The following is an 11,225-nucleotide window of genomic DNA, read 5'->3' on the forward strand; positions in this document are numbered from 1 at the left end:
GGGAGGGGGAAAATGAGGACCTAATGCTGGGGGCTTAAGTGGAGAGCAGATGTTTTGAGAATGATGAGGGCAATGAATGTACAAATGCGCTTTACACAATTGATGTTTGTATGGATTGTGATAAGAATTGTATGAGCCCCTAATAAAACAATTTTAAAAAAAAGAAGCCACTTGAATATATTTGTGTGAGTCTCATTCTGAGTTCTCATCCATGCAACATAGCCTTGATTTATTTATGTTACTCTGTAATAAATCTTGAAATTAAGTGAATTGATTCTGCTGACTATTCATTTTCAAAATGATTGTAGCTTTCCCTTTTCCATTTAAATTTTATAGGAATTTGTTGAAACTTCTGTTTCAATGTGAAAACGTTTGGTTTTATTATGTTGCATTTTCCAATACAGCAACATAGTATATCTTTTCATCTTTGATTTTTTGCATCAGCATTTTGTAGTTTTCAGCATATGCCCTGTACATATTTTATTAGAGTTAAGCCTAAGTATTTATTTTTAAGTTTTTAGGTATATTTTAAATTTAATTTCTGAATGTTCTTTTTGGGTTGACATATGGGCAGTGTTTTTAGTTTATTGGCACCATCATTGTACTAGTTTTATATTAAATATTAAATATTTAAACCTTGCCTCCTTTTACATCAACTTACCTTCCTCATTTATAATATAATTGTCTTACATATTTTCTTTGAAATCTACATGCTATTATGATGTTATAATTTTGCTTCAACCCTCATAAAATTTCAAAAGCTCTGGAAGAAAGGGAAAGCCTGTTGCATTTGCCTAATGCTGTTTATTATGGTCTGCATTCCTTTTTGATGTTCCAGAGTCATGTTATTTCCCTTCAGTTCCAAGAACTTCCTTTATTTTGATGGGAGGAAATGGAAGGAGCAGGGAAGGTTAGCTGAGTACAGATTCTTTTAGTTTTCTTTCATGTGAGATTTCTTCTTAATTGTTAAGGAGTACTGTTGCTAAGTAAAATACTCTGGGTTGGCAATTCTTGCAACGTTGGAAAATATTGTTACACTTTCTTCTAGTCTCCATGGTTTACAACGAGAACTCCACTCACGTTTGTTTCCCTGTGAATGAAAGAGTTTCTTGCTGATTTCAAATTGATTTTTATTTTGGGGGGCAGTCACTTTGTTCTTTTTCAGTTTTTTGGTCTTTGGTTTTCAGATATTGTCATGTTTCTTGGTATGGATTTCTTTAGGCTTATCTTGATTGAGATTCACTCAGCTTCTTGAATTTGTCAGTTTATGCCCTTTGCCACATTTGGGGAGTTTGTGGCCGTTGTTTCTTAGAGCCAGAGTATACTTGCCTCACTCTATTTCCTTCTTCTGAGATTCTGATGATGTGCAAATGTTAGCTCTCTTTGTATACTTTCTCACAAATCCCTGAAGCTATGTTTATTTTTGTTTCCATTGTATTGTCTCTTTGTCATTCAGATTGGGTAATTTCTTTTGTTCTTTTTTTAAGTTCACTGATTCTATTCTTTGTCCTATCCATTCTGTTGTTGAATCCATCTATTGAGTATTTTATTTTTTATTTTTACTTAATTTATATTTTCCAGCTCTAAAATTTTCATTTATTTCTACTTTATGTCTTTGTTGCAATTTTCCCTTTGCTAAAAGACTTTGTTTTTTGTTTTTTACGTGGTTTTGTTTTTAACTTTTTGTTGTGAACTTGGTAAAGGTTTATACAGCAAATCAGTTTTACATTCTATAATTCACATACATTATGTCATTGATTGCAATCCCTAGAATGCAACACAATTTAGCCCGCTTCCTCCCTGTTGCCCATTTCCATTCATCCTCCTCTTCTAACCCCTCCTGACTTCAAAGCTTGTCTGAGGGCAAATGCCGCCCTTTGATCTCAAACAGTTATTTTGACTATTTGATTTTTTTATAATTTGATTATTTTAAAGTATGTGTACCTCACTAGTATGGTGTTAACCTTTTTGATTGGCTGAAAATTGAACCACACACGGAAGTTCAGTTCCAGACTTGAAAAGTGACTAAGAACCATTTTCTTGGGGGCTCCACCAGTCTATATGGGACCAGTAAGCTCAGTCGTCTTGTGATTGTTAGTTTATTGCACATTTTTCCCACTCTGTGGGGGGATTTTTAATGTGCTCCCTTTCAAAGCAGGCAGTAGTGGGAGCTGGCACCACGTCGTTCTTCTAGATTCAGGATGGTGAACACATTTGGCGCATTGGACTGATTGTTGTCAGGCATGTTCAGTTACCTTCACTCTTCCCTCAGACAAGGAAAGACCAGTAGTTGTGCCCCATGTGGCACTCGCAGATCCCTGTGTTGCTCACAAGAGTGGCATGTGGAACACTGTCTTTGGGACTCTATTATACTGTTTTTCTATAGTGTCTCCTAGGACAATGGTCCTGAGCTCCGAGGCCCAGAAACTCATTCCCTCAAGGTGTTTGGTTACTTCATCTCCCATAAACTCTATATTCATGGATTTATTTTCAGCATAGGTAAATTCATAGTTGGAAATATCTTCTATATATGTTTTTGGTATAGTCACATTCTTCTTCCCACACCTGTTCAGCATGTGTCTCTATCCGTGCATCCATTTGAAGATTATTCTTATTGCATGAGTGAAGATAAAACTAAAATCAGAAATATCTCCAAGCAAACCCCGTCCCAACTAAAGTGAGTATTGAGTGTCTTTAAAATAATATATTAAAAATCAGATTATTTTTAAGCTTCCCAACTGATGTGAGCCTTGATGACACAAGAGTGGTTAGAAAACAAAGGTCAAGTACTACATAGTCAGATGAGAAGACCATTGCACCAAGCATCCGAAGACTCAACATTTGCTGTGTACCAGCAGTTAATCTATGAAGATTTAGGAATCCCCAGCCAGAAATCAAAGATAAAAACCTGCCAATATTTTTCAAGGACGGTTACTTTGTGTAGGAGATGGGGGGGGGGTGAAGAAAGAGAGCAAAATATAGTGAAAGCTAAATACGAGCAAGAAGGAAAAGTGAAGGTAGCAGAAGATGCCGAAATGAAATCTCTAGAAAGAAAAGTAGGCTGCTTACTAAATTTGGGGGATAACTTAAATGTTCCGATCTACAAAGGTTTATACATCCTTTTCTCAACTCCTGGAGAAATAAAAAAGTACTGCATAAAGCCAACAGCGATAACCTAAAATTAAGGGACAATGATGTGACATGGAAAGTATTAAGAGAGGTGGAAAAAGCATTTTAAGAAGTCATGGATGATCAAGAAGAATCTCTAAACTACAGCAAAAACAATTGGACGATTAAAGGAAAGGAAAATAAGTTGCTAAGATTTGGTTTGCTAAAGGAAAAGTAATTTCCAGGCAAGACTGACTAAAATTAAATGTTCCCATGATGATGAGTGTGGTGGATATGGTACACCGGCCCAGTGAACAGAGCAGGGGAAAGAAATAGAGGCGAGCATGCATCACAACAATAGTAGATAGTGCACTTGAGTAAACCATTTAAAAATTCATTTTAATTTTTGATCTGCTTTTGTCTTGAGAGTCTTGTTTTTAAGAAAACCAAATTAGGCTTACTTTCATGTGCACATGTGAATAAGGAAAACTTCGTTGTTTGCCTCTTTATTGTTGTTGTCGTCCAGCGAGGGCTTTTTAGATGTGTAGCTCTGTGCTAATTCAAGTATCAAAAGGAAAGTTCTTCTACTTTATTACTTTTTCATGAGGATATGTATGTATAAACCAATAAAATATATGCTGTGCAAAAATGTTAAGATTGGAGTAAGGCATTCAGAACATACCCTAATATCTGTGAAGCTGTCAGTAGAAATGAAATTCTCATCTTCCTCAGTATAATCTACCTCATTTTACTGTGACCTTTACCTAAGTCACCACAAAAAGAAAGCGTAAGACTTTTCTGTCAGTTCTCATCAACCAGATCCATCAGGGCTCTGTGTGTCTCCTAAACTGAACTCTCCCCCATCTCCCCAAGTCTTTCCGTAATATTCTTTGGATCTAATGGTCCTCTTCTCTGAATTTTACTTAAAGCCTTTCTTCCCACAAAAAGCAAAACCCTGATCTCAAAAGTCCCAGCAATGTAAATACTAGGATTGAAGATGGCTTTCTGTGTTTGGCACCATGGGCAGTGGCTGGAGGAATCCTGTAGCCTTGGTTATTCACTGAGACTCGAAGAAGACAGTGAAACTGTTTAGGTAGACTTATCTGGCAAGGGAGACAAAGATGGAACTGTAGCGACTGGGATTGAAAGACATTTACTCTGTAGTCCCCTGTGGAAATGAAAGAAGATGGATTGCAAATAATTTTAAACTGCTGTGAAGATTATGAGAATATAGCAGTACTTGGTGTGTATCAGGCCTTTTAATTTTAGCTATGCTCATAGATGTGTTTTCTTCTCGCTTTAATAAGTTAAATTATCATGATTAATGATAGTGAGATATTTCATTTTCTTTTCCTCTTATGTCTTTGTGAAGTAAATTTGAATAATTTGCTTATTTCAGTATTGGTTTGCCCAGAGTATTTTTGTATATTTTTAATAAATTTTTCATCATCCATACATATTTTGCAAATATTTTCTTCCCGCTCGACTTGCCCTTTAGTCTTCTTAATAATTGCTTCAGCTGTTAGCTTTTATGAGGTCCAATTTACAACTGTTGTTGATGTTGTTTTAATGCATGTTCAAGGCACATGTTGAAGAAATGTTTGACTAACAAAATGGACCATGAAGATTTTATTCTGTACTTTTATATTTTTTAATTAGGTCTTATTTTTATTTTAGGTTTTAAATTTTATATTTAGGTTTGAATTCATTTTAAGATGTGGGATTTCTACTCCTGTAAACAGTTACAGTCTCAGCAACACACAGCAGGTCATTATGAGTCAGCATTGACTGGATGGGCGTTGAGGTTGTTTTTTTGAGTGGTATTAGGGCAGTGGTTCTCAACCTTTCTAATGCCGCAACCCTTTAATACAGTTCCTCATGTTGTGGTGTGCGCCCCCCCCCCCCGAACTATAAAATTATTTTCATTGCTACATCATAACTGTAATTTTACTACTGTTATGAATTGGGCAACCCCTGTGAAAGGGTTGTTCAAACCTCAAAGGGGTCTTGACCTACAGGTTGAGAACGGCTGTATTAGGGTAAGGTTCAAGGTTTAGTTTTTACTACATGTATTTCCAATTGTTCCAGAAAGTGTTGAAAATAATTTTACTGTATATGCATAGATTTATTTCTGTTCTGTTTTAATGAAGCTTTCATTTTCAGAATACATTGACTTACAATAGATCTATAGTAAATTTAGAAGCTAGGTAATGCACATCATCCAACTTTTTCAAATTTGCTTTGCCTATTCTAGATATTTGCATTTCTGTATAAATATTAATAACAACTTGTTAATATTTATTAATTTTATATTTAAAAACAAGTGTGGTAGGGTTTGAGTTAGAATGTTATTGCTGTATATCTTAACTATTGATTTTTGAAAAATCCTAAACCTGGCACCTCTTCACTCTCTCTTTCTAGATCGTCTTTAATTTCTCACAACAATTTATTATATTTTAATAACATAATTCTACACACTTTCTGAAGCCCCCTTAAATTTTGTTAAATTTGCTCAGAAGTATTCCAAATTTCATGCTATTATAAATGGCATTGCTTTTAATATTTATTTCCCAGATGTTGTTGCTAATATTTAAAAATCGACTGATTTGTATATATTAACTGTATAGCCTGATACTTTGCTAACTTCAGATTTATTAGTTCTCGTATTTCCTTAGCGTTTCTTAGTACAGGCAACATGTCAGTTGCACATACAGGTAATTTTACTTCTTGTTTTTCATGCCTTTTTTAGTATTAATAATAATATAGAGTGAAGTTTTTAAATACTTCAAAAAATGCCTAGTCATCAAGCGTCATAGAAAGCATTGGTTTTCTTACACTGGGTTTGCACTGAAAATGTTTCTCTCTGCCATTCTACAGTACCGTCTCCAGGCAAATTCCGCTCCCCTGCAGCACCATCTCCTTTGGCTCTCCGGCAGCCAATGAAAGCATTTAGTAACCATGGTTCTGGTTCTCCTGGTGGCCAGGAAGTCACACAGCTCACACAAACCACCTCCTCACCTGGGCCACCCCTGGTTCAGAACACAGCCCCAGCAACTCCTCCCAGCAATATCAACAGCGCTACTCTAACCAGACCTGCAGGGACAACTGCTATGAGGAGTGGCTTGCCCAGACCCAGTGCCCCTTCTGCTGGGGGTATACCAGTGCCTCGCAGCAAACTTGCACAGCCTGTTCGCAGGTACGTGGCAAATGTGCACACTCTGTCAGCATTCTGAAAATATGGGAAGGTAGATGAAATTGATATTACCCTCATCTCTGCATTTGATTATAAGCATATGGGGTGGTGTAATGGGTTACATGTTGGTCTGTTAACAAGCTTGGGGGTCCAAACTCAACCAACTGCTCCTCTGTGGGAATTAAATGAGCATTCTGCTCCCATGAAGTTTTACAGCCTCCGAAACCACAGGGGCATTTCTACTCTGCCCTGTAGGGTCACTGTGCATCAGAATTGACTCAGTGGCAGTGAGATATTATTTTGAAGAGACCCTCATTGGGGATACTAGGGTATAACCTAGTTTGGTTCAGATTAAATTTGGTGAGCTGTCCAGCTAGATGGTTAACTACCTCAGAATTTCTAAAGAAAAATATTAGTACCTCAGTTTGGTTGTAATATTTGTTCATTTCAACAAGATAATAAAATTATCTTGCTATAATGAGATTTAAAATTAAAAAAACATAGCTACCAAGTTGGAGTATAATCTGCGGGTGGCTTTTAAACCCTGACACAGTTCAGAGTCACGCAGGACCTTCATATAAATGCAGCTCTGCATTGTGTACCTGGGGAGACTAACTTCCTAGACCCTCATGGAGGCCCAGATTCTGGAGCCGTGCTACTTTTCTTTCTTTTTAATTTCCCCAAATCTCTGCAGGTGATTCTAATTCCTCCCCCCGCCCCCCAGATTGTGTCCATTAATGCCTTTCAGGAATGCGGTTACTACTACCATCAATAAATATAAGTGTTGACTATCATTAAACTTGGAATATTTGTTTACATGGGAAAAAAATGTTTTCCATTGCAGCAGTTTTTCAATCCAGTGAGCCATATTTCCTTGATTCTGAGATAAACATTTTGTTACTAAATTCAGTAGTAGAGTACAACAGCATTTTGCTCTGCGCATGCTGAATATACTTTGTTGTTGTTAGGTGTCGTGGAGACAGTTCTGATTCATAGCAACCCTATGTGTACCAGCAAAACGCTGCCCAGCCCGGTGGCATCCTCAAAATTGTTGCTATGTTTGAGACCATCTTGTCTTTATAATAATGTTACCAGGATGGGGCATTAGTTGCCATCAAGTTAATGCCAACTCCTGGTGCGGTATAGAACTGCCCTGTAGGGTTTTCAAAGTTGTGACCTTTCAGAAGGCGATTGCAGGCGGTGCTGTCTTCAAGGCACCTCTGGGTGAGTGTGAACCTTAGTAGTCGACTGCATAACCATTCCAACCACTCAGGGAATCCAATTATACGAGTAGCTACTATTAGGATGCCTATTTTACCAAAGGGGACACAGAATTTCATTAAGGTCAAATAATTTGCCTTCGGCCACACAACTCATAAGACCTTCAATTCCATGTATGCCTGTCTTCAAAGGCCTCTCGAGCACCCACACTGCCTCTCCACCGAGAGTTCTCTCTCTAATAACACATGCATCACGCCCCTCAGAGAAAAATAATCACATAAAGGTGGTTATTCATGTGGTTAAAAAGGTAGATGATCTTTCCATTCTTTTAATCCAACAGCTGTGTTAACAAAGACATTAGGAAGTAAAACTTGAAAGTAGTGAGACTACTGAGTATGGGAAGTTGACACTAATAGCTCTTGAGAACTTTGCCAAGAAATTAGTACACAGGGAGTCCATATAGTGATGATTCAATGAACTTTGAAAATCACATTATGAAATTGGTGGGTGTTTTGTTTTGTTTTTCAGATCCTTGCAAACTCCTAAAACTTACGGTAGCATGAAAGACGACAGTTGGAAAGATGGCTGTTACTGACCAGCAAAGACAAGCATGCAGAGGTCCACGGCTTCACGGATACCCCTTCACCAGGCGAAGCAACACCTTTTATATGCAGACTCTTCAGATAAGACTCGTGGGGTTTATAAAATCCCAGCCCTCTCTGTCTTAATTGAGCACAAACCGACAGAGATGATCAAGCAGCACTTTAATGACATTTAACATCAGATGCGTTTGGTAATCATACAATCACTCTCCATGGAATCATTTTTAGTTTTGTTTAATAGAAACCAAGTTGATTTTTTCATATTTGACAGAGGCCAAGATCTGGGCAAAAACCTCATGGATGCCAAAGAGAAATGCCCATCTGTAAATGAGAGAGTACCTGCGTGCACAAGAAAGTGGTGAATTCAGGGCTTATCCAAAACCTCTACGGTCAACCGAATTTACTGTATAAATCATACCAATAAATATCTGTGTTAATGAGAACTAATATTCTGACTAATTATCTAAAGTGTTTCATTAGTGCTTTATTAGCACTCCAGGACACTAAACTGAAAAAAAAAAAGGAATAGAAAACCGGATTAAGAATTGGAGACATAAAAATCTAAATTTGGAAGCATTCTAGAAAATTTTTTTCCAGATTTTACTAGAAAAATTGTATACTAGATGGCACATCACTTTGTTTAATCTTAAATTTGAGGTGTAGCTGACATACCACCATCAGCAGATGCATCCATCATGTTCCATTGACATAGTGGACTTTCATGTGTTTGTTTTGATTGCCAAAAGGGCTTCATATCAGTTGTACAATCTTTCTAAACTTTATAGTTCCTGGCTCAGGAAAGAAGGCCTTTGCTATTGAAGGCAACTTCTTCACATGCTGTTATCTATTACCAAACTGAAAACCCGTTTTTGTTAGCAGGCTTCTGTGATGGGAAAAAGCAAGTAGTGTATGTCTTCATTCATGATACAACACCACCTCAGTGCTTACAACCTGGAATGAAACCATTTCTTGGAAGAAAAAAAAGAAGGGGGGAAATCTATGCACTTAACCTACAAAATCTCTGGTGACGACAGTCATGCTGTTAATATTAAGTGACAAAACGGTCTTTCATGTGGTAGGAAATGACGCCTGCTGAATCCTACTTGTTGGTCCACTTTAACCTGTAACTGTATAAAACATCTTTTAGAAATACTGTTCCTTTTGACTTAGATTTTGCCTTATATCAATGTTTGCAGTTTGGGTAACAAAGGACTATTAACTGTTAAATACTTGCTCTCTCCTGGCTCTTATGTATACACCCTTGAAATCACCGATTTTCGTTTTATCTGTTTCCAGACTAAAACTTCCTTCTGCAACAGGCTGCTCATTTTTAATAGCAAGGTCTGTTATTAAATATTTAATTTGAACAACTCTAAAATGATTGGAAATTGGGCAGCTAAAAGAATTTAAAGAATTTAACATCGTCCATTTCCTGTTAGTCAAAAGCATTCTGTAAGTTGGCAAAAGGAAGGGAGAGAAACGGAAGGCTTGGTATTTATTAGCAGGCAGTCAGTTAGCACAAGCAGCTGGAGATTTAAACTGCCTCTACTACTTTTTTGGGGGGATGTATTGATGCAAGAGAGAAAGCTATCCATGAGTTTAATTAAGGGTGATGGGGCGGGACAGGACCAGAATTCCACATGATGAACTAAAACACGTCTCCTTTCAGAGGAAGATGGAAACAGCATGTGCTTTGGGTTGGGAGCTGATGTGAATCTGCACAACTGAAAGAAAGCACTGACTAGCACTGTCTAACTTCAGGATCACATGTACACAACTTAACTAGGGCTCCCTTTGCAGTACAACATTGCAAAGCAAATAAAATACGCTGCAGCCAACTAATCCTATTAGGAAACATCCAGTACATTTTTAAGTTTAATCCGTTTCTAAAGGAATATTCAGGTTATTGAAGTTTGTTTTTGTTTTGAATGAAAATATTTCATCACTTATTAAAAGCATATTTTGGATCTGAGTTTCATAAAGTATTATTTTACCTGTTGTTGTACTACCACAGACTCTGGGGTTTTCAATTTCCTAAAGAGAAAAATTGCCTTTTTACTAGGAAGACTTTGTATATTGCCAATTTTTCTGTTTGGGGAAGTCCAAGGATACTGTGGTTAGTCTTACAGAAGAAATGTGGATTTGATAAACTAGTGCCTATGATTTGAACTTATGTTTGACATATAGTAGTAAAGGTTTTATGAATGTGGATTTTTTTTCTGTGCCAACAGCCCAGAATTGTCACTTATATGTAAGCAGAAAGCTGTGTGAGCTCTGCTTCCAAAGTTATTTAATTTTCTCAGTGTTTGAATGTTATTTTTTGTAAGTGTGTTAATAAAAATGTAAAAAAAAATGGAAAAATATAAATATTCTTAACTCAAGCATTTGCTGGATCATTTTTCTACAAAACTTGTTTGTACAATAGAAAACACTCTCTAAAGAGTTGACTTTTTTCAGTTTTCATACCTTGGAAATCACATTTTGTAAAACTGGGAACCATTCATAATTGTCTAATACTTTTTAAAATTCTCTCAATACATCACTTTTATAAAATTTTTAAAAATCACTTTTTTTGAAAGAGAATTAGTTGCATATGTGGCCCCAGATGTGTGTATAACTCTAGAATGATCTAGACTATGTATGTTTGAATTTTTTATTGAATGTACAGGTGTCCATTTTTGACATTACGCATGGTCCTTTTAGATCACATGAAGTTTGATTTGCAAACATTTTTTAGCCGAACTTGTATATGTGGTTGCATCCTTAATAAACAGCCTGACCATAATGTTTATTATTAAATTTATATTCGTTTTTCCAAGTGTTTTATTATTTTCTGGATGTGGTAAGATTCTTCTTAACATCACCACTCCCAGTTGCCTCGTTAGTTTCACACATTTGTTGGCGTTTTTAAAACAAACTGAAATTATATTTCTCTTTCAGATTTAGTCTTCATGGGACTGAATTATATCATCATGTTCTATATTTTGTCTGCCTTACTTATAGCCAATGTGGTTTCGTTGGAGTTAATTGATAATTTACTCCAAACTGATTTGTCCCTGGAATTTCTTTGTCTGTGAATTAATATCTTGCTAGAAAAAAAA

At 36.5% G+C, this 11,225-nt stretch overlaps 1 protein-coding gene across 4 annotated transcripts in view; it reads left to right on the plus strand.

Moving 5' to 3' along the window:
* Positions 1 to 10,927, plus strand: part of SLAIN2 (SLAIN motif family member 2) — a 79,236-nt gene extending 68,309 nt beyond the window's left edge. For all 4 annotated transcript variants that reach the window (XM_045284194.1, XM_004706276.2, XM_045284196.1 and 1 more), the window contains 2 exons: positions 5,986 to 6,304; positions 8,051 to 10,927. In XM_045284194.1, the coding sequence (XP_045140129.1) occupies positions 5,986 to 6,304; positions 8,051 to 8,117 (386 nt within the window). In that variant the 3' untranslated portion in view covers positions 8,118 to 10,927. The remainder of the gene's footprint in view (positions 1 to 5,985; positions 6,305 to 8,050) is intronic.
* The last annotated feature ends 298 nt before the right edge of the window (positions 10,928 to 11,225 follow it).

The sequence above is a fragment of the Echinops telfairi genome, unplaced genomic scaffold (assembly GCF_000313985.2).
Source record: "Echinops telfairi isolate 266 unplaced genomic scaffold, ASM31398v2 ScPeMD7_7468;HRSCAF=8506_0, whole genome shotgun sequence".
NCBI lineage: Eukaryota > Metazoa > Chordata > Mammalia > Afrosoricida > Tenrecidae > Echinops > Echinops telfairi.